This window comes from Paralichthys olivaceus, chromosome 6, assembly GCF_024713975.1.
Source record: "Paralichthys olivaceus isolate ysfri-2021 chromosome 6, ASM2471397v2, whole genome shotgun sequence".
Classification (NCBI taxonomy): domain Eukaryota; kingdom Metazoa; phylum Chordata; class Actinopteri; order Pleuronectiformes; family Paralichthyidae; genus Paralichthys; species Paralichthys olivaceus.
Window position 1 is genome coordinate 26,641,065 of NC_091098.1, and position 22,978 is coordinate 26,664,042.

Genomic DNA, 22,978 nt, shown 5'->3' on the forward strand with positions numbered 1-22,978 from the left:
GTGTCTCTTTAAAGGAAGCGGAGGAGGCGGTTACACGCATGCGCGCGCTCTGGACTACACCGCAAAGTGTTTATTAGAGAGAGAAGAGAAAAGAGACAAAGAAGAAGAAGAGAGAGAGAAAGAAAGAAAGAAGAACAAGGTTTGATTCTTTTTGTTTCTTCGTTTATTCTGAAAATAATTTGAAAAAGTTTCTTAATGTGACTCAGACTCAATTAGTTTTTCTAACTGATCTGAACATTGATCAGTTTAATTCACATTAATGAATCATAACCACAGTAAATTAATTTATTATCATAACTCAAATTCAGTCTTTTCACTTTATTAGATTTTTTTATAAAATAATTTTATAATTTAAAGCTTAAACAAACAAATTTGCTATTATTACCATCATAATTATTATTGTGTCAACAGCTGTAAAACACAACTGAATATTATTGTTTTTATTATATTAGTACAAGTACTCAGACCTTCTACTGAAAGTTAAGTTCCGGTGATGTACAGAATAATGTGTTTATCATCATCATTATTATTATTAATAATAAAAAGCTGATAACATATTAAATAAATGTTGTTGCAGCTGATGTGATGAGTTAATTCATCAATTGATCGATTGATTAATACGTAAACGATCCGACGTCAGTACTCAGAACATTAAAATGTATCTAGTGAAGTAAATGTTCTCAGGTAATTTCCACTAATTCATTTTTATAATCACGTTACATCAGCAGGATGGAAGTGACATCACACCGCTCCGACTTCACTGAGGGCGGAGTCAGTCAGAACCCAAACCAATCGCAATGCGTCTTGAGTCAGCCAACAGCAAATGGGACGCTGCCGCATCACGACACAGGTGAGACAGTGATCGTGATGTCATCATGTCTCTGATGAGCTGAGACTTGCAGGAAGGACGGAACAACCTGAAGGTCACGTGACCTCTGGCTCAGGAGAGATCTGGGTCAGAGGTCACAGTTCACCGTGACGACAGTGGAATACTCAGAGTTCATTATCAATAAATGTAATTAACATGTTTATTATCCGATTCATTTATAACTATAAATGTAAAAGATGAGCGTGTTGCCATGGTAACTGAACTGGAATCCGACCTCTAGAATCAGTTTTCTGAACCGTGTGATCTGAAGCTGTGTGATTGGCTGTTTGTTTAGGAGTCGTACTTAATTACATGACGCTCATCTTTAAACATCCTTTCTGTGCAGAGGAGGCCCCGCCCCCTCTCTCTGATAGGTCAGAATTTGGTGACCTCAGCGATGACTCTTTGACAGGCAGCTCCTCCACCATTGACGTCTCTCAGTTGCTGCCCTCCCACCCCACCTCAGCTCCCCGCAAACCGAAAGGTAACCTCGTGAGCCGCCATGTCGCCTGTGATGTCACCTGTCCTCACAGTGATGTCATCTCTCTGTGTCTCAGGTGTGGACAAGTCATCAGTGTCTCCTGGTCCTGTCCGCGCTCCTCCTCCTCCATCATCCACCTATAACAGACACAGCTGCAGCCTTGATCATCATCATCATCGTCAGAGCACCAGTCAAAAGCGTCTGTCCTCCACTAAAAGCCACGCCTCCATAAAGAGCGATGCTGCCCACATCAAGGAGGTCGCTGGAGATGGTGAGCCAATCAGCTTCAGTCTGTAGTTGTGTGGTCATGTGGTTGTGTGGTCGACTCCAGGACACTGGTCCAGGTTCTGCTGCGGCGCCCTGAGGACCCGGACCATCGTCGCTGGGACTGTGGGAGGAGTCAACTAGAATATAACTCAGTCGATGTTTTCACACGAACAACCTCCTCAGCGGAGGTAATGTCGTCCACACAACAGTGCCCCCTGTGGTTACAAGCTGTGGAAAGATCAGTGTTGTTGTTTACAGCTCGTCCACACCGAAAGACCCGGAATCAATCAACCAATCACATTTTATTTGTACAGTCCACAATTCTGAATCTCGACTTAAAGCTCCAGTGTCAGATTCAGGTGAAAGGATCTATTGTCAGAAATCTAGTGTAGAATAATCCTCATGATGTTTTCAATAGTTTGTTTCATCGAAATTGTTGAATTGTAGTTTTCTTTACCCCAGAAAATACCATTTATATTTAAACACTTTATATTTACATGGAGGGGAACCTCTCTACGGAGGCCGCCATGTTTTTTACATTAGTCCAGACTGAACAAACTAAAACCGTTTGAGTTTTTATGAAAACTGAAGCTTCCACAGGTTCTCTGTCATGTTTGGAAGGAGAGGGGGAGGGGAGGGGTGTTCAGCTGCAGCATGAAATTTTAACACTAGATGTCAAAAAATTCTACAAACTGGACCTTTAACAAAGTGCAACATCCTCTGTTCTGAACCCTCAACAAGATCCAGGGGAAACAAACTAAACGTTCAACAAGACTCGAAGAAACGTCAGAGTCAGAGGATTCATCTCTCAGGACGGACAGACGTGAAACAGAGTCAACAAAATAATTGATGAGAAAAAACTGTGTCGAACATGTGAATCACTGTTTAAAGTTTTTATGCAGAAGAAAAGTTCTGACACAGACGAAGGAGTGTTAACATGTCCACTAGTTGATAGTTGATGATGACAGACAGTTACAGACACATGTCAGTTTATCTTCTGGAACATTCTGTTTATCTCTGTCAGACACTCACAGTCCGTCGACTCCTCCCTCCTGTTCAAACATCAACTAATGTGTTCACTGTCCCCTGGTCTGTCTCTGTCTCTACAGACTGATGTGTTCACTGTCCCCTGGTCTGTCTCTGTCTCTACAGACTGATGTGTTCACTGTCCCCTGGTCTGTCTCTGTCTCTACAGACTGATGCGTTCACTGTCTCTGTCTCTACAGACTGTTGCGTTCACTGTCTCCTAGTCTGTCTCATTCTGTGTCTCTGTCTCCACAGACTGTTGCGTTCACTGTCTCCTGGCCTGTCTATTCTGCGAGATGCTGTCCATGTGTTTTGCTGTGGGGGACTGTCTAGCATGTGGAGTGGGCGGGGCCGGGTGTTGCAACGCCGCTGATGGTTGCTGCTGCTGCTGCGTAGAGGCGGCGGGGGAGGCGGCCTGTACGGAGGAGGCCTGTCAAGCCGTGTTGGATTGTGGGATACTGGAGGACTGCTGTGGCTCGTCCGACTGCATGGAGATCTGTCTGGAGTGCTGCTCCATCTGCTTCCCCTCGTAGAGCAGCCAATCAGAGACAGACGTCAAGATGAAGTCACAAAGAGAAACTGAACCAGACCAGGATGGCTGATGACATCATAACTCTGATGACATCATGATCGTTCATGTCACATGATGGACATGATGGTCTCTGTGATGGCGTCTCAGTGTGGACCCGTGTCCTCACTGTGATGGCGTCTCAGTGTGGACCCGTGTCCTCACTGTGATGGCGTCTCAGTGTGGACCCGTGTCCTCACTGTGACTTCCTCATGTTTGAAATAATTCGTATTATTATGACGACGAAAGTTAAAGCTACGATGTGCACGTCAACATGTGCCAGTGTCATGTGAGTACATGTAATCAGATTACTCTCTGACTACTACTTGTGGAGTAACGCAGCTCTGAGCTGTGAAAACGCGCCAGGACGAAGTAAACCTGACTGACAGCTCAGGGGGGGGCGGGGCTGGGTGGGACAGGAAGTGGGTCCTGCTGGCACAGGAAGTGTGTGTTTGTTGAAACTATGTGCCAGGACATCCAAACAGGAAACAGGAAATCACTGTGATGACAACTCCACCTGACCTCTGATCTCTGGGAAGAGCAACATCAAACACAAACAGCACAGATCAGTGTCACAGACAGAGATTTAAGTGCTGATACTGCCCCCTGGTGTTCAAACTGATGAAATGTGATCTGCCTGAGGAAACACACACACACACACACACAATCAAAATGATTGTAATTGAATTTATTTCTATATAAAAGTTTGATCTATAAAAACTGAGGCTACAGACATTTACATGAACATCACAGATGAAATGAATCCCTTCTTCGTGACTGACAGCTGAGTCACAAGCTGTCGTTACTATGGTAACCGGAGCTACATCACAGGCATGTTTATGGCTGATTCAGGTTTGTGCTGCTCAGTGACATCACTGGGTCCAAACTGTCAATTCAGCTGCATTTATTTGAAATGTCACAGAAATCTGGACCTTTGGTCTATTAAATGTAAATTGATTTGATAAAACATTTTTTTAAACTAATTCTGTAAGTTGATCATAATAAATGTGGACGAAGCTTCGCTCCTGAATGAGGATGAACTCTGCTGTAATATTACTATAAGAGGTGTTTTATCTGACGTCCATTAAACGTCCAGCAACGTTTCCTGTCTCCAACACTGTGATTCTAGATTCTGCAGCAGAAGCTCCTGAGTCCTGAACAGGTGAGACGCCTGCTGTGATGTCACAGATGGAGGCGTGGCTACAGGAATCTGTGCCACATGTGGAAGATTCTGAATGACATCAGCACAAAGCTAATGCTAGCATTAGCTGTGTACTTCAGCCATTATTGTGTTTAAAGTCTAACCAATAACAACAGCTAAACTGGTTAGCATGCTAACTCCAGTAGAAGAAAACAGTTGGTGAGTAAACAGCTGCAAATGCTAACGTGAGCTAACGTTAGCTTGGTAGCAGGAATGTACATAGATCTCATTTAAAAGATTTTCTGGAAATAAAATCGATTTGTGAAAAAAAAAAAAAAACTTCACTGCAGCCGGGGAGAGAAAAAAATATGATCTGACCTTTTTCTCAGCCACAAGTCAGAACTTTGACTTTGTATCAAATAATTAATTTTGACTTTATCATTCACACATGAATATTTATATTCATTGTTGTCAACTTCATCTGACTTTGTACATTTTTATTTCTGGTTATTTTTTTCAGGGATCAGTTTTTGTTTCTTTCGCTGGTGCGTCGTTCTTTTAAAGGAACCAGCTTCTGACGTGAACCTATCAGAACACAGTTTAACCTGATGCAAACATTTCTAAACTTCTTTGTCACTGATGAAACGTTTTCTTTATCTGAAACTGAAAACAGATTTCATTTGAACTGTTATCGACCAGTTATTGATCAGCTGCTGCTCCAATGATCAGTTATTTCAGTAATGGACGATTAGCTTCTGCTCTGTTTCTGGGCTGATGTTGACGGAGGATGAGGCAGCACAGCTGTCGCCATGGTGACATTGGAAAACACACACTGGTGACGATGGGAGCACTGGAAGACACAGTGGTTACCATGGTTATCTAAGTGATGCTGGAGGACATATCGGTTATCATGGGTAATCTGGTAATGAGAGACTTCCTGGATAGCACAGTGACACTGTTTCACCCTCACACACACACACACACACACACACACACACACACACACACACACACACACACACACACACACACACACACAGAGAGAGTACCATGGAAACGCGTGTGAAACTGACAGACTCACAGTGGTTACCATGGTAACACTGTAGGAAACATTGGCTCCCTGTGACATCACTTTTATATTCTGTTGATTTTGATGAATAATATTTCTATTAAAAAAATTAAAATTAAAAAAAATCTCTGGTCTGAGTCCTGCCTCTGGCCAATAAGATCCCTGCGTGCATGATGATGTCATCAGAGGTCCTCGTCCATGCTGAAGCTGCTCCTCCTGCTGCTGCTCTTAGAGGCTCCACAGGACAGCAGGGGGTCAGACATCACCTCTCCTCCCCCTCCTCCCCCCTCCTGCATCAGGATGTCTCCCAGGCTGTGGAGCTCCGTCAGGCCCACGTCCGCCATCAGGTCTGCAGAGAAGACAGTGGAGGCTCCCCGAGGCTCGTCCAGCTCAACGAAGCTCAGGGTGTCCAGACCCAGGGAGGGAGCCGCCAGGGAGGAGGAGAAGGGGTGAGGCAGAGTGGGGGAAAGAAGAGTAGAAGAGGAGGAGGCGGGGGGAGGCGGGGAAGAGGAGGAGGTGAGGCCATGGAGACGAGCCTGAAGCTCCAGCTCCTACAACAAAGAAGATAATTCACTAAACTTCACGTCAGAGTTCAAACGTTAGAGACCCTCGTCACACCCCCTCCAACACATCTGTATCCAGGTGTGATCTGTTCACAGCTGACATCAACACGCTGAGATCTGATCTCCGTCCAGCTCACACCACATCCTCCTCTCGATCACACAGAGGGAGAAATACATGGCGTCCATCACTGAAGCTCCTCCCCCCTCCTCACCTGAATGCGGAGCAGCAGCGAGTGGTTGGCGTTCTCCAGCCTCTTCTGTCTCTCCTCCATCTCTCGCGCCCTCTGCTGTTCTTTCTGCAGTTTGCGGATGTAATCCACCGACGCCCTCAGGATGGTCCCTTTGTTCCACCTCGTCTCCCTGATCAACCAATCACAGGCCACGCCTCGTTAACACACAACACTAACGAGCACAATGAGACGTACGGGGTGGTTTGTATGTGTTTACTGACAGGTCGGTGGATTTGGGGATCAGCGCTCCGAGTTCTTTGATGCGGTCGTTGATGTTGAACCTCCTCCTCCTCTCGACTGGAACAGAAACTTTATTATTAGTATTATTTATTATCATCACTCGGTCTTTATTGCAGCGCTCATCAGAACTCACTGAGGTTGTGGTTGTCCTTCTTCTGTCTCTCTTTGATCAGAGTTTTTGTCTCCACATCTACAACAACAGATTGAACATATTTATATTAGAACTACTGTCCCTCCCCTTCTCGCCACTAGGTGTCGCCGTTGTGGAGAAATAAAAACATTTCACATTTGAAGAGAAAGGAAATCTGGATTCACGACCTCGGACCAAATGAAGCAGCTGCGTTGGAATCACCGGTTTTTCGTAACACTTTGAAATGTGGGAACAACTTTTAATGAAGGTCAAACAGAAACATTTTAAATTGTCTGATTTGTCAACACTGTGGGTCCGCTCACTATTTCAGTTTTTTACGACTTAACTTTATTTTGTCGGTTTGAAGACGACAATGACTTTAACGTCCTGAACATGAGTCCATGTCCGTATGTTGATGAAGACCATGTGATGTGACGAAAACTCTCGTAGGTGGAACTTCAGTTTAAACAGTTTCATCAAGCTTCAGTTTCTTCTTTGTTGTGTAATAAACGTTTCACATGTTTGATGTTAGTGAATTTATTTAGTTTGTAGTTTTGTTTTCAAGAGAGAAAAGATTTTTAAAAGTTCAGTCACAGAAACTTGAAAATGACAAACTGCTGTTTCTGTTGAAGCAGACGTTCATGTTGACTGGACGGGAAGTGGGAACTGATGATGTGGAAAAATACGACTGGATGCTGACGGTGAGTGTGAGTGTGTGAGTGTGTGTGTGTGTGTGTGTGTGTGTGTGTGTGTGTGTGTGAGTGTGTGTGTGTGTGTGTGTGTGCGTGTGTTCGTCCACAGGAAGTCGTGGTGTTGACTCATCAAAATGAAGAAGAACAGATTTTGCAGCAGAAAACAGGGAAACACGGTGGGGGGGGGTTTTCTCTCTCTGCGCTGTGACATCGGAACTGGTGTGAGCCAATGAGAAGCCAGCTCTGCAAACTTTCACTGTTCGATCAGTTAAACTGTGCAGACGGCGTCGCTTCACGGCGTCGCTCACTCACCGATCAGCTCGGTCTTGATGGCGTGAAGCTCCGCTGGGCAACTGTTGCTAATGGTGATGGCAGGTGTGGCCATCCCTCCATTGTTGCCGTACACGTCCAGCATCGTCCCAGAGACAGGCAACTGAAACGAACCAATGAAGACACAGAGTCAGCGTCTCTGAAGTATTGATACGATCAGCTGAGATGATGTTGTGTAACCCTCATGTGATCAGTTCATCAGACGTATCAACTTCTTCTCTTCAGAATCATCATGAAGACAAATAATATCAGCGTTTTTTGAATGAAACTAGTTTTCAGAGTATTTGTTTGTGAAGCAGCTCTGATCTGAGGTCAGTTCATGTTGCTCAGTGGAATCTGCTGATCGAACAAGAAATGAGCTGCGTCCTGCTCGCACGCACGCACGCACGCACGCACGCACGCACACACACACACACACACACACACACACACACACACACACACACACACTCACACACACACACACACACACACACACACACACACACACACACACACACTGAACAGGACTTACAGGGAAACCACAGATTCACTGACATCTCTGTGTTTCGGTGTTTCTGTAATTTTACGTCACATATTTGTTTTATTCATTGTGGATTGATGTTCCATTCCAGTCCTCTGACCTCTGCAGTAGAAATGTTCCTCCAGTGTCTCCATTATTTCAATAAACCATAATAAATGATTAAAGTACTGAAACTGTTAAAAATGAGATTTTTTTTTATATAAAATTAAACAAAACAAACACACAGATCTCTAATCAGGAACTAAATATCATCAGTTATTTGAACTATGAACATATTTATTTATTGAGGCATGAATATCTTTCTCTGCTCCTCTACCCATGCTCTCTGGCGCCACCATGTGATTAAGACTTAAATTAGATTTAAACAGGATCATGTAAACTCATGATAAATCTTTTGCAGACACAGGGCCGTGAACACTGGGCGTCTGTTAACGCGGGTTAACTGAAAGTTTATCGCAGCGTCACAGTTTCGTCTAAATACATGATGAGTCTAAAAGTTAAAACCCAAATTTCTGTTATCCTCAGTTTCAAAATAAGTTTTAACTTTATTGATTCTTAAGAAAATTCTCTTTCAGGATTTTTCTGTAGTTATAATAACAAAGACTCAAAAAGAATAAAGCATAAAAATATCAAAGGGGGGGGGGGGGGGGTAAATGCAAGAAGACAAGTGTCTGAATAGATAACGCTGCGAGTAAGAAAAGAGATAAAACTAAACCCACTAGCTTTTGTCTTCAGTTGCTCACTCTGCAGCAGGGCAGCAGTTCTATGTTTTTACATTTCCATTAGAAATGTTTGTGTCAGAGTTTAGACTGAAAACATTTTTATATCATTCTGTCGTGACTGGAAACCTGAAGCTGAGTGAAGCAGCTCGACTCGTCAGTTTCTGTCCATTCAACTGTTACTGTTCACACGTTAATGCATCAATAACACTGATCCAATAACATCCTGTAACCATCAGTACAACTCTGACAGGAGTTCTGATCACTTTAGAAAGTAGATTCTGCTGACGATACGTTATTTAACTTCACTTCTCTCCACAGAGGTCAGAGGTCACAGCTCAAACTGACCTGAAACAACAAGATAAACATTTTACCTCCGATTTAATCCTCCTCTTCTCATGGTCTGGCAGTAGAACTAAAATCCTCATTTTTGATTTCACACTAACACACATTCACAGACATACACACATGAACACATGCACTCAGTAATACACACACACACTCACACACACAGTCAGGCTGAGCAGCTTCCCTTTCTCTTGCTCGACTGTTGAAAAATGAGGAAACGTCTCTTTAAGAAAAAAACTAAAAACCCTCCCAGTGAGTTTCATTATCAGCCTCACACACACACACACACACACACACACACACACACACACACACACACACACACACACACACACACACACACACACACACACACACACACACACACACACACACACACACACACACACACACACACACTGCTGCAGCAGAAACTCAGCACGGATCTGCTTTGTTTATCCAGTTTTTATTCCAGCCTTAATCAATTTTAATCAGTTTCAAACCTGATTTAATCCAGACTCATTCCAGATTCAAACCAGTTTCAAAACAGATGTAAACCATTTTAGATCTAGTTTTAATCCAGACTTTATCAAATTTTAATCCATCCCTAATCAAGTTTCAAACCATATTTAATCCAGCCTTATTCTAGACTCAATCCAGTTTCAAGCCTAAATTGAGTTTTAATCCTGTTTCAAACCAGATTGAATCCATCTTTAGTCCAGTTTTACTCTAGTTACAAAGTGGTTTCAATCCAGATTGAATCCAGTTTGAAACAGTTTTCAATTATCTTTAATTGGAGTGCACGTTAGTGTGTTCACGTGTGTGTACATGCGTGTTACCGTGTTGGCGATCTGTAGTCCAGAATCAATCAGCGTCAGAAATTCATCATTGAGGCTCGATTCTAGACTGATGATGTCATTAATGACGGTCTCTTCCACCTTGATGAACCAATCAGAGGAAAAAAACGAGGTTTGTATATATTGTGTATTTATGTGTTACTTCCTGTTCAGTCGTGTATATTTACAGTATAATTCTTACTTCCTGTGTGCCATCTCCGAGCTGCAGTCCGGGGCCGCAGCCCAGCTGGGGGGAGTGGCTTGATGACAGTTCAGATGGCGTCTGATTGGCTGTCTTGGGGGCGAAGGTTGTCTGGGTGGTGGAGAGATACTGACGCACCTGCTGCCTCTGAGCCTGCTGGATGTGATACCTGGTCGGGTTCTCCAGGTGAGTCTGCACCTGAGGGGCGGACACAGGTGCATTAGGGGAAATGTAGGATATTTTACAGTAACAGCCTGTTTTCACCTCCTCCTCCTCCTCCTCCTACCTTTAGCACCTCCACTGGAACCTGAGCAGGAGGTTTGCAGGAGGACGACACAGAGACAGGCGATGAGGCGTCAGAGGATCGGAACTGATGATGATGCTGCTGCGCCTCCTTAAGCTCCGCCTCCAGAGTCTGCTGACGCATCAGGTCCTGACGCATCAACACCCTGCAGGAGGAGAGGAGGAGAGAAGGATGAGAGGAGGATGAGAGGAGGATGAGAGGAGGATGAGAGGAGGATGAGAGGAGGATGAGAGGAGGATGAGAGGAAGTGCAACTTGTCATTATTTCATAGGAGAGAAACAGACAGTAAAGAAGTGTGTGTGTGTGTGTGTGTGTGTGTGTGTGTGTGTGTGTGTGTGTGTGTGTGTGTGTCTGCGTGATACCTGGATGACATCACTGACATCAGCGAGGATGATGATGATGATAAGGAAGAGGAGGAAGCTCCTGCTGATGTACTGAAGAGAAAAGAAAAGATTATGACATCATCTGTGATAATATGACATCGTTTTGAACTGATTCAGAGACGTGTGTGTGTGTGTGTGTGTGTGTGTGTGTGTGTGTGTGTGTGTGTGTGTGTTAGTAACCTGATGCTGATTGGCTGACTCTTGATCTCGTAGAAGGCATCGCAGCCTGAAGGTAACAAACTGTCAACCTCGATGTCAGCGACAATCCCAGACTCCACCCTGACAGACGGAGACAGAACCAATCAGATTGTGACCTCAGAGGTTCTGACATCACAGCGTTTGTCAGCACTGGTACCAACTGAACTCTGTCAGTTATAGATTAATGATTCTTCTTGGTTATTATTCTGATAATAACCACAACCACCTCACTCAAGTGATCACACTACCATAGCTTCCTGTTTACTGACCACGTCACAGTAAACGTCACACCACGCGATCACATGGTGCGGTAACATCTGGATATCTTCCCTGAGTTTTGACTGTGAGGTCGTCGGAGCTGCACGAATAATGAAGCTTCCAGGAAAAACACTTTAAACAGCTGCTGAGTCATGTGTTTGACAGCTGGCTGTGATCAGTGGAAAACAAAAGGAGAATGTGAGGAGCCTCAGCTCAACACTGTAAAACATGAAGCAGTTAAAACATCTGGAAACTCAAGATACAAAAACATCTGGCTGAACTCAACACTGTGTTTGTTTGTGTGTGTGTTTGTGTGTGTGTGTGTGTATTGGGGGGGGGGGGGGGGGGGGGGGTGTTTGTGAGCAGGGTGTGGTGGTGGAGCAGCATTGATGAGGACAAGTCTCGTCTGGCTTTTTCCACTGGGAAAATACCTCCCAGCATGTTTTGTGGGAACATGCCTCAAAACTGCAGTGAGACCAGTGTGTGTGTGTGTGTGTGTGTGTGTGTGTGTGTGTGTGTGTGTGTGTGTGTGTGTGTTAATCTTGCATGACTCATTGCAGTCCAGGAAAAGAGGATCAGAGGTCAAAGTTCAAACAGTAACATCAACAACCACCAGACTCATTCATCACTTTGTCTCATCAAAGTGTTTTAATTTAAATGTTATAAAATAAAAGTCACTTTCACTTTCAGGTTTGTTTCAAGATGAAGAACTGACTCTTCATCATCTTCACATGAATCAGCTCCTCTCTGTCCAACATGTCGGTACTTCATCAAAGTTCTTTTCTGATTTATTTTCACTCATCAATCAATTGAAATTTAATATCAAGTGGTTTTCTTGTTAATTAATAATGAAGAGTTATTTTCACTTGACATATTCAGAATAAAGCAGAATGTTGGAAGTTTTATGAGCCGATTCGAGCAGAAACAACCGAACATGTGAACCATGGTGTCCGTCCTGGTGAGGACACGAGTCTTTGAGCTGCGGAGACACTCATCCTTTAAAAGTTCAGATTCTTGAACGGAGTCTGGTTCCAGATGCTCAGCGCAGCAGAAATAACGGAAAGTCCAAGAACTTCCGGACTCACCGGAGCAGGTCGAGTGTTTCAGCGGAGTCCAGGATGACGAACACGGTCTGCGGCTGCAGGATCCCGGCCTCCTGCCGCTCCGGCTCGGCTCCGGTTCGGCTCAGGACCTGGTCCGAGGTGACACCTGACATCGCTCCGGAGGCAGAAGAGACGACTCGGCGGGATAAGTCCGGACTGATCCACCGGAGGATCCAGACACAGTCAGTCCGAGCCGGAGCAGGAGCCGAACCAGAACCGGGTCCAGCCTCAGGTACAAGTCCGCCACAACGCACGCGCGCGCACCCACACACACACACACACACACACTGACCAATCATCTTCCGCCCTGCTCACCGCTGACCAATAGGAATGAGGCAGAATCCTCTGGCAGCCAATGAGTGGCTGCTGCGGAGGCGGGGCGGCCATCTTGTTTGTTTTGGTCCGTGAGTTTACGGGAAGTTTGGAGTGGGGGGGCGGGGGTGACGTCACTCCAGCTGATCGGCTGTCCTCAGAGTGACAGGAGAGCCGACCAATCAGGGAGGGCGGTGTTTCATCAGACAGATGACGTCACAGACAGTCAAATGTCACTTTCATTCTGAATTCAACGAAAACATCTGATCTGGATCCTGTTGATCTGGATCCTGTTGATCCTCTGAACTGGATCCTGTTGATCTGGATCCTGTTGATCCTCTGAACTGGATCCTGTTGATCTGGATCCTGTTGATATGGATCCTGTTGATCTGGATCCTGTTGATATGGATCCTGTTGATCTGGATCCTGTTGGTCCTCTGAACTGAGATGTCTCCCACTGCATCCCCATATATCTCCCTCACCCTGCGTCACCCATTCTGACAGCACATCCATGAATGGCTAGAATTACGGTCACTCTCTATGTTACAGGTGTTCACATCCTACTGGACAGTTGAATCTAAATATGCATTCCTGAATCTTGTGTCCTGTCACTGGTGAAATGTGCGAAAGAGTTGAAGATGTTTGGAGCCTCTGAGATCGATATGAAAGTCTGTGAGCGTGGACACCATGTTCTGCTGGGTGGTCCTTTATCTATAACCTGACCTTTGGTACTGCTTAGAGAGAGGAGGGAGGATCTGTGGAACTAGACAGGCACAGATATAATGCAATACATATTATTATATCTTATATAGTGGCATATACAGTAATGTGTGAGGATGGTCACGTTATTGCTTTCATGCTTTGGCAGTTGTTAATGTTGCTGTTTGTCAATAAAGCATAAAGATATAAGAGAAAAATGTATTTGTACAAAAAGTTTTTTTAATTTATACTATTACTAATAAACTTGAGTCAAGTACTTGCAGACCGTTTTCATCTTTTTATTTCATTTATAACCTCATAAACATTTCTCATGTTATTTTCTTACAGAACTGCATGATGGGAAACAGACATGGACAGAATGGAAGGCAGTGGCCGGCCACTAACCAATAACCTGCAATCAATCCATAATCAATAATAACTAGGTACCAGAAGTACAACAGGAAGACGAAGAGTCCACAAACATGCTGCTGTTACACCCACAGAGAGAAAAGAGAGGTGCTGGTGGAGACTGTTGTCATGGTAACTAAAGTCTAGTGGTTGCTATGACAACAGTGAAACCAGCATAGGAGAATGAGGCTCAGGGAACCTGGAGGTCACCATGGTAACATGCTGCTCCAGAAACCCCGAGTTCCTCTAACGAGAAGTCAGCGGGGTGAGAACTCTGGTCACAAAAAAAAAAAAGAAGATGTCATTCAATTACGTGACATCACCTCCTAGTCTCCTCTGATTGGTTGTTTAACGGCCATATTGGCACATGTAGATTTAGGTTCGTTAATGTTTCTATTCCACATGCCAACATATGAACAGTGTTTGTTTCATGCATGTTTCAGCCTGTTTGGATGGTCGCCGTGGTGACGGCGGCTGCTTCACGCCTGTGGTTGTTTTGTGTCAGATAACAAACGTTCACCTGAGCCCTGACGTCTGGTTAATGATCCTCAGGTAACAGCAGCTTCGGACAGGAACAGGAAGTCACACACTCACGTGGTGTGAAAAGATGGAAACTGATGTAACATCACAGTGACGGACAAACACAGCGTCACCAGCATCAGACCGACCAGGAAGAAAAAAAGAAAAGACATGAAGAAAAGAAAACCAACAACATTTTCATCATCATCATCATCATCATCATCATCAACATCATCACTTTAACAGTTCACTGAGAGCATTACAAGTTATTTTGACCAGAAGCTAATGCTAGCCTGTGGTAACGAGAAAACATTTGAGCAAATCTTCCATTTTTCAATTACCCACAAAGCTAGAATGTAAAAAAGTCCCTCATATAATAACAAATTCAAATGTTTCCTGCAAGAGTAAAAATTTTAACTCAAACAAAACTAAAACAAACATCGATTGCTCAAATCAGACGGAAAGATTTGGACCTGATGACGACTCTGAGGACGAGTTCTAGGCCATTTCCTTCCACTGAGGCAGGAGAGGACGACCACTGGAGTCCTCTTCACAAACCAAAAACACGCTGCGACATCCAGAGACTGAGCACCACAGCGACGCAGGAAGAATTCAACAGAGTCACAGGTTTCAGATGAATATCACAGAAACATGTGTTATCCTAGCTTAGCACAAAGAGTGGAAGCAGGGGGAAACTGTTAGCCTAACTCTGTTAAATGAGGAAAAGGAACTGCCGATATTTTCTGTTGTGCTAAGTATTAGATTTTAAGATTTAAAGTGCAGTTGTGTTAGCATGCTAAATGTGAACTTCGTTCAGTTTCTCCCACAGTTACTGTTTACAAGCTAACCACAGATTAGCATTATTAGAAGTGTTATTAGCTCCCAGTCAAACTGTAGCATTTAACAGATTTGATGCCTTCATGTTTTACTAAACAATTCTTTTGGAATTTTCACTCGATCTTTTGACTTATCTTGTTTAATGGCTGCTTAGTTTACCTCTGCTTCCAGTCTTGATGCTAAGCTAAGCTAACCAGGTCCTGGACCTATCTGAAGAGCAACAGAGATGAAGGTGAGATGACACAGAACCAGGGAAAAATGTCAAACTGTTCCTTTAACCTTCACCCTGTTAACCTCACCTGTGGAGCCAACATGGCCGCTGCAGGGCTCTGCCTGTGACCTTTGACCTTGACACAGTCACGTGACCAGGGTGGGGCAGGGTCACAAGGAAATAAATTATATTTACAAAAATTTTAGTCTTAGTTTTCTTCTTGCATCAAGCAAACATCGAACACAACCCGACTCATTAACACAGAAATATCCAACGAGAAGTTTCATCTTTTCACTCAGATTCTTCAGAATCACAAGAACAATATTAACAATATTCACTTTTTCACTATCAAAACACTTTGTCCAAAAGAAAAGCTGCAACGAGACGAGTCTGTTCACGTCGGCTCTGTCTAAACGCTGGAAATCCAGGAAACAAGAGTCCGTGTCACCAGCAGAGGTTCAGAGTCCAGTTTGGTTCCAGAGTCTTTAAAACTCCACCGACACTTTACATCCGAACTGATGATTTCATCTTCAGTTACTAGTTTTTAAGAATTCATTACTTTGTCATCTGGCCATTTAAAAGAGGAGGCAGGTAATACTCTGAAATAATTATCATCAGATACAAAATGTAGAATTGTATTTTACTGAATTCTATCTTTTTTAATGTAATTATGGAACATATAAATATATTATGGAATATTCAATACTGTATCATTAAGTCTATCTGATTATAAACATGTGACAGTAATAAATATGTAAAAAATATAATTGAGTGAAAACAATGTGATTAATGTTTTATTTTATAACTAATCAAGTTTTCTCATAATATAGTCAAATACTTTTATCACTTTTAATTTTTCTTATTTTTTATGATACATGTTACATGATGTCACATGATATATATCATTAGTAACATGTAACAATGAGACAATATCTTTAATTTATAAAGTATAAATTATTAAAGATGTATTTTTTATTTTACTACATGTGGGAGATTTCTTCAGGCGAGTGACAACAACCTGCAGTACCATGCTTCACCTGCAGAGAGCAGACCAGCCTCAGAGCTGAGGTTGTGGGGAGCTGTAGTTTTGGAGCAGTGACATCACGAAGGGTGAAATCATTGTTTTTCTTCAGGTAAAATTAGGATTTAAAAAATGAAACATCTTTAACCTCCTTCATGTTTTAACACTTTCATTTTTAAAAACGGGGAAGAATCTTATTATCTCTTTCTTCATCGTCCAAGGCAGCGATGACAGAGCGTAAAAACCTCAGGTCACTTCTACACAATCAGAATTGTAAACCTGTCTGTGTTCTCATATATATATATTTATATATATATATATATATACACACACACAATAAATATATATAAAAACTTCTTCAAATTTGAACTGCTTCAAATAACTGGGCTCTTAGATCATTTATTTGCAATATGAACTGTCTTCTCTTCTCTTCCTCTGCGAAAGTTGTATTTATTTTAGATTTTATATATTAAAAGTCTCTAACGCGGCAATGTTGTAATAACTGAACGTGTTGCAGTACCCTGATCCACCAGCAGGGGGACTGCTCTGACTGACACACTGAACAGGTTTTTAGGTGCAGTACTGTGAGTGGCCACATGGAGGTGAGTGGACACTGCTTCCGCCACTCGAGTCCATTTTCTGCAAACTGTTGACCTCGGCCGCTCCAGAGAAACGTTACATACGTTAAATTATACGATAAATTAAATTAGTTAAATTAACAGTAACTCACAGTAACCTTCTGAAAACTGGACGTCCAACAAACATCCAATCAGAGAGCTCCAGACTCCTGTTGCCGTGAGCTCATTGGATAAATTCACGTATTTAAAAAAATTTGGGAATTTGGGTCAGTTTCCTGAAGACGACAGTGACGGCACAACTCTGGTGGAGGCATCGCCATAGAAACAGCAGCTGGGGCTCATGGAAGGTGTAGTATAAAAACAGAGGGAGGAGTTTACTGTAACCACATTTATAAAAGTTACCTATGTGACCAGAGGCTCCACCCACCTCGCCTCACAGGTGAAAGGAGAAGGAGGAGAGAGAGAGAGAGAGAGACGCCATCTTGTGTTGACAGCAGGAAGGAATCATGCAGACGAAGTACGCAACTTTAAATATACAGAGAGTGTGTGTGTGTGTGTGTGTGTGTGTGTGTGTGTGTGTGTGTGTGTGTGTGTACCAGTGACACTGGCTTGTTCCGGTTTCCAATCAGGACTGATCATCATCTAAAGACCCCGCCTTCTTAATTGCCATCATTTCTCAACTGACAGAATCACGTATTCTCGCCCTCTGCTGCAGCTACTAGCTCCTCCCCCTCTTCCTCCAGACTCTCCACAATTGGGTGGTGGACCTGAGGCTCCTCCCCCCTCCCAGCCCTTGACAAGACGTCCATCCATCGCCGCTGTAGCTCCTCCCCCTCGGCGCTGAAATACAGGGTCAGGTGACTCTGGGAGATCTTGAAGGCGTGGCGTCTCTCCAGACGGTCACATGACTCCGGGAGAGAGACTTCAAAGCCAATCAGAGGAACGCTGCGCTGCGCCTTCACGTCCTGGTGGAGACGACAAACAGACCTCATGGCTATTCGAACACCGCAAACACCGAAAGAAAATAGGGCCAGTTTCAGTGTTGCCATGGTTACTGTCTGTTCAGTGTTTGATGTGACGTACCTGTGGCGCTCCGTAGATGTAGAGCACCAGCGGCTCGTTTTCAGGGATGACGAACCAGGCCTTCTGCCAGCCCCGCCCCCCTCCTTTCTCCACGTGGTGAAGAAAACTACAAATCACGCTGTTCTCTGCCGCCAGCGAGGCCTGTTTCTATGGAGACGACAGAGACAAACTCAATGCTTGGTGGACGTTTATATTTCTGAGGAGCCTGTTCTATGGTGACGTCATGGTGACATCACAGTGATGTCAAAGCGATGTCGCACTAACCTCCAGGATCGAGCGCCTCCTCTGGATGCTGCTGGTCAGCGTAACGGGCGACGGCAACACTCCCACCAGTGCAGCGTAGCAGTCGACACAAACTCGATTGGTGCGATTGTTGTCGTATGACAAACGAGCACGAAACTCCGAACATTTCCCACAAACCACCTGGTTTCAACAGAGACAAATGGACGACAGGTGATTGTGGCTGCATGTCTCTGGTTGTTATAATCAGATGTGTCACAGTCTGATCTGTCCCCCTGTAACTTCCTGCCTAGACTGAATTCATTTATGTGTCTGTTGAGTTTTACGTCCTGTTTTTATTATTTTGTCCTTGTCCCGGACTCACTGGACAGAACTAACTGGACAGAACTAACTGGACAGAACTAACTGGACCGTTGGTTGTTGAGTGATGGACGTACGTGTCCGCAGGCTTTACAGTGGTGTCGTCTCTTGGTGATGGAGTTGAATGGCTCCTGACACTTCATGCACAGCGTCACTTCCTTCTCTCTGATCGGAGTTGGAGCTCGTTTCCCCAGTTCCACACAACTCTGAAGAACACAAACACAATCAGCCGTGAGTACATATGTGTGTGTTTGTATATGTGTGTTTGTATACAGTATGTCTGTTTATATATGTGTGTTTGTGTGTGTGTGTGTGTGTGTGTGTGTGTGTGTTACCGGGGAGTGAGGTGGTGTGGACTCATCATCTCGTAGTGAACAGTTCAAATGTCTGAAGCTCTCCATCGTCTGCTCGTGTCTCTGGATCGTTGCCTGGATGGCCTGAAAACAGACACAGACACAGACATAAACATATTTTGTGTTTTTCCTGGAAACGTGTAAACATGAGGAATGAAACTGCTCTGACATCGCTGAGTTTACCTGGATCCAGTCTTTCTTGTCGTCCTCTGTCCTGCAGAGACAAACAGAGAATGAGTCAGAACCAGTTTCACTGATGAACCTGAGGTCAGAACCAGGCTTCATGTGTTTGTTCCATTGTTTCATTTGATCTGGTTAGTTTTGGTTAACAAACAAACCATGGTTCAGTTTCATCTGGACCCAAAAGGGAAGGGTCTTGAGACTGGATGTGATTGTACCTGGCCTGAAGCTCGAGTGATCTCTGCTTTCCACAAACCAGGAACGTCCTGGGAACTGCAGCTCCGCTGGGCTCCTTCAGCTGGGGGGGGGGGGGGTCAGAACAGTAATATCAGGACCTCGGAATCCACCATGAACCAGTTGTACAAACACAACACCACCCCCCTCAACATGCTTCAGGTCTTATTGTCTCACCTCCATACCGTCCACGTCAATGCGAGCACGGACACCATACTTCTGACCAATCAGGCGCAGCTTTGGGACGCAGTACAGCAGCCTATCATTAAACTGCAGAGAGAGACACATGTCACATGATACTGTCTCTGTTGTAATGTCCTGGAAATCAGTGAAGGACACAGAGGAAAGAACAGAACCAGTATGAGGTATCGGTCCTGCGTAGTCCCGTTCTTGTTGGACAGTTTGAGGATGTATCCTTCTTTGATCAGCTCGTTAGTCGGGTTAACGATGTCTTCTTCTCCTCCCAGTAACTCGTACACCTTCAACAGCTTCCTCATCCGCTCCTGACGAGACAAACAGACAAAGGGAGTGAAGCGGCAGCTGTTTGTGACCAGCTTCAGAAGGTTGATGAGTGAAAACTGTATAAAACTCTCACCATCTTCTTAATGGCAGCGTTGGAGTGTTCAGCTGCTGTGGCGATCAGCTCCAGAGACTCTGTGGAGACAAACACTGGTGACTCTGTGAGCTCCACTGATCGTTAGCTACTGTAAGCTAATGTTGGCTGGTGTTAGCTAATGCTAACACACTATTAGCATCATTGTCATCACGTTGATGTTGGGGTGTGTTTGTTTCTCGTACTCTGGGCGTCCCTGTGGTCCAGGGCATCCTCTGGCAGACGGTGTAGATAATCTTTGAGCAGCAGCTCGTAGCGAGGAATCCTCTGAACCGGCTCCAACATGTGATGTTGCAGCGTCAGGTTCCCACAGCGCTCCTCCCTCTGCACAAACACAACAGACACACACAGTTTCACACACCAGCACACAAAACGACAACAAGACCAGTGCAGCGCTGCAGCAGTGCTGATCTGTACCTGGATTTCCTGGATGATGGTCTTAAACTGAGCCGATCTTTCCATCCAGGTGTTCACAAGCTCCATGGCCCGGTCAAAGTTCTTCACATACTCTCCGTACATCTTCATGAAGGGAGCCAGCTTCTGCAGGATGTCCCCGATCCGTGGGTTCGAGTCCCTGAACACAAAGAAGGAACAGAGTCAGCGTGAGTCCTGAGGAGCAGAGCCTGGAGAAAAGGAAGACGAGGAGAAGAGTTTTCCTCCTCCAGTCCACTCACCACTCCTCCATCCGTTTCTGTAGCGCTGGCAGCAGGAACTGTTGATGGAAGCAGTAGATCGAGCAGATGTTGGAGAAGATTCCCTGAACAACGTCACAGGGGAAGGAGGAGCGAGACCGCGCCTCCTCCAGGAGTCTGGCACAGAAGACCTGCGAGAGCCGGAGCCAAGGGGAGTGAACGTGATGAGCAATTTCATAAATTTATCCAAATAATTAATCCAAATGACTTCACCAGGGGGCGCTGTGCCACTCCTCTCTACCCCTCTGGAGGAGAGGATTGTAATGTCGTGAAACTGTGTTACTATGGCAACAGAAACCACACCAACGATGTGACACAATAACGAAGACTCTGAGGTGGTTCAGGTGACTAACCTGGTCCAGGAGGTGGAGCTTAGAGACGTAGGCGATCTCAGTGTGCAGCAGCTCGTTGGCGATGTTGAAGACCCTCTGCTGGACGGACAGCTGGACAGAGACAGACAGACACTTCAACAGATTCATCAAAACCAGGAAGTTTGATGTTAGCAGTTAGCTCGCCAGCGGCCAGTCGTTAACCAAACAATCTTGTGAGTCAGGTCAGAAAACTTCTCCTTAAATTAATAATAAAAACTTTATACTAAGAATCATTATTTTCCGATGGTTGTCAGGGTCAGTGAAGGCGTCTCACCTCAGCAGAGTCCTGCCTGTCTGTTTTGGGAGGGGCCAGCACCAGTGTTAGCTCTGCCTCCTCCTCCTCCTCCAGGTCACTGTCTCCCTCCTCAGAGAAGTCCCTCCTCCTCCTCGCCGCTCCCCTCACCCCTAGCTCCTCCCCATCACCCTCCCCAGCATATGAGGACGAGCTGGAGAGGCGCGGGAGGAGGGCCGGGCTGCAGGGATAAACCACTCCCCCGTCCTCCACGCTGGCGAAGCACAACTCCTCGCTGTGCGATGGCGAGCTGATGCTGTCGATCCCACTGTCCCGATTGGCTAGCTTCCCGTCTGTCTGTGAGGACGGCAGCGACAGACGCTCTGACGGAAGCTCTGATTGGTCAAGCAGCGGCGGCTGTTGTTGTTGTTGCTCCCTCATCTCCACAGCGACCACATCGTCCTCCAGGTGTTTCTCTGAGGCGCTGTAACCTGACTCCATGGACAGACGTTTCTGATGGATGTCATTACCACACGCCGCTGCCAGCTCTTCATCATCTTCGTCATCATCGTCATCATTACGTAGGTCGCCCACCTCATCCTCCACTGTCATGTCATCACGACCTTCAACCTCAGAAGGCAGCTCCTCACCTGTTGGGGGAGGGGCAGGGGATGATGATGATGGTGGTGGAGGAGAAGAAGGTCGAGAGGAGGAGGAGTCCGTGAGGCGGGGACACAGAGCCCCCCCGCTGATGTCAGGAACAACGATGATCTGTTCGCTGTGAACGAACATTAAACACATTAATAAACAACAACACACAATTAACGTACAATAATATCAGACAATCAAATCTAAAGCTATGAAACCACACCTCCTCTGCACCAATCACAACTCACCGCTCAAACTTCTCGATGAGTGACAGGACACAGGAGGGGGAGGCGGTGCCGTCAACACGAGTAGGTGGAGTCCGTCCTCCCCTGGGGTCTACTGGGAGGGGTCTATATGGTGGAGGAGGTGGGAGGGGCTTTTCCGGAGCCTTGAGGCGTGGCCTTGTCGTTGCTGTCTGCTGGAGGTGGGGGGGCTTTGGGGGGACTGTGGAGGGCAGGGTCAGAGGTCAGTTAGTGATGTCATTGATGTGTTTTCTATTAAAATAAAAATGAAAGTAAAGTTCGTCACCCTGAGGTTTGGGCCCCGGCAGCGGGGGTCGGTTCTTGCTCGGTGGCGTTAGCGTTGTAGCCGGCAGCTCTGGCGGCCCCGTGTTGTTGACCATCAGCAGCCCCTCAGCTGAGCCGCAGCGCTCTGTCAGCAGTGCCCCTCCATCCAGGGAGGCGGGGCCTAAGAAGGAGGAGCCAGGCCCCGGGTCTGAGCTCAGCTGCTGAGGAACGTCAGCATCCAGCGCCCCCTGGTGGCCGCAAGGTGAGCAAGACGGCTCCAGAGAGAGACTCTTTGTCAACAAGCTGGGACTGGAAGAGGAGGAGGGACCTGGGGAAGGGAAGGATGGGTCAAATGATATTAGGTGCATTCAACGAGACGCCGTGCTGTACAGTGCTTAATTAACATGATGCATGCTGGTCTAA

At 45.4% G+C, this 22,978-nt stretch overlaps 3 protein-coding genes and 1 long non-coding RNA gene across 12 annotated transcripts in view; 2 read left to right on the top strand and 2 right to left on the bottom strand.

Annotated features, from left to right (window-relative positions):
• LOC138410621 (myoD family inhibitor domain-containing protein) lies at nt 1-4,690 on the top strand. 4 transcript variants are annotated; one of them, XM_069527584.1, is made up of 5 exons: nt 1-139; nt 726-850; nt 1,215-1,352; nt 1,426-1,620; nt 2,898-4,690. In XM_069527584.1, the coding sequence occupies exons 2-5, from the start codon at nt 730-732 to the stop codon at nt 3,173-3,175; spliced, it is 732 nt and encodes a 243-aa protein (XP_069383685.1). In that variant the 5' UTR covers nt 1-139; nt 726-729; the 3' UTR covers nt 3,176-4,690. The 4 variants fall into 4 exon arrangements, with proteins under 4 accessions (XP_069383685.1, XP_069383683.1, XP_069383684.1 ...); XM_069527582.1 differs by having other exon boundaries at nt 31-139; nt 1,402-1,620; XM_069527583.1 differs by having other exon boundaries at nt 38-139; nt 729-850; nt 1,402-1,620.
• tfe3a (transcription factor binding to IGHM enhancer 3a) lies at nt 3,884-12,574 on the bottom strand. The gene is made up of 11 exons (XM_020108842.2): nt 12,441-12,574; nt 11,080-11,178; nt 10,879-10,950; nt 10,499-10,661; nt 10,213-10,410; nt 10,014-10,112; nt 7,588-7,708; nt 6,587-6,643; nt 6,435-6,510; nt 6,196-6,343; nt 3,884-5,971 (listed from the first exon to the last, which is right to left on the bottom strand). The coding sequence occupies exons 1-11, from the start codon at nt 12,569-12,571 to the stop codon at nt 5,603-5,605; spliced, it is 1,533 nt and encodes a 510-aa protein (XP_019964401.2). The 5' UTR covers nt 12,572-12,574; the 3' UTR covers nt 3,884-5,602.
• Nucleotides 12,554-14,174, top strand: LOC138410624 (uncharacterized). The gene is made up of 2 exons (XR_011243324.1): nt 12,554-12,690; nt 13,818-14,174. It is a non-coding gene; the product is annotated as an uncharacterized lncRNA (long non-coding RNA).
• Nucleotides 13,755-22,978, bottom strand: part of fgd1 (FYVE, RhoGEF and PH domain containing 1) — a 21,094-nt gene continuing 11,870 nt past the window's right edge. For all 6 annotated transcript variants that reach the window (XM_069527552.1, XM_069527553.1, XM_069527554.1 and 3 more), the window contains 17 exons: nt 22,578-22,883; nt 22,298-22,493; nt 21,444-22,179; nt 21,152-21,241; nt 20,781-20,929; nt 20,524-20,680; nt 20,292-20,430; nt 20,089-20,147; nt 19,850-19,996; nt 19,671-19,763; nt 19,478-19,557; nt 19,263-19,293; nt 19,062-19,163; nt 18,804-18,932; nt 18,391-18,549; nt 18,127-18,273; nt 13,755-18,008 (listed from right to left, as the gene is read on the bottom strand). In XM_069527552.1, the coding sequence (XP_069383653.1) occupies nt 17,733-18,008; nt 18,127-18,273; nt 18,391-18,549; nt 18,804-18,932; nt 19,062-19,163; nt 19,263-19,293; nt 19,478-19,557; nt 19,671-19,763; nt 19,850-19,996; nt 20,089-20,147; nt 20,292-20,430; nt 20,524-20,680; nt 20,781-20,929; nt 21,152-21,241; nt 21,444-22,179; nt 22,298-22,493; nt 22,578-22,883 (2,996 nt within the window). In that variant the 3' untranslated portion in view covers nt 13,755-17,732. The remainder of the gene's footprint in view (nt 18,009-18,126; nt 18,274-18,390; nt 18,550-18,803; nt 18,933-19,061; nt 19,164-19,262; nt 19,294-19,477; nt 19,558-19,670; nt 19,764-19,849; nt 19,997-20,088; nt 20,148-20,291; nt 20,431-20,523; nt 20,681-20,780; nt 20,930-21,151; nt 21,242-21,443; nt 22,180-22,297; nt 22,494-22,577; nt 22,884-22,978) is intronic.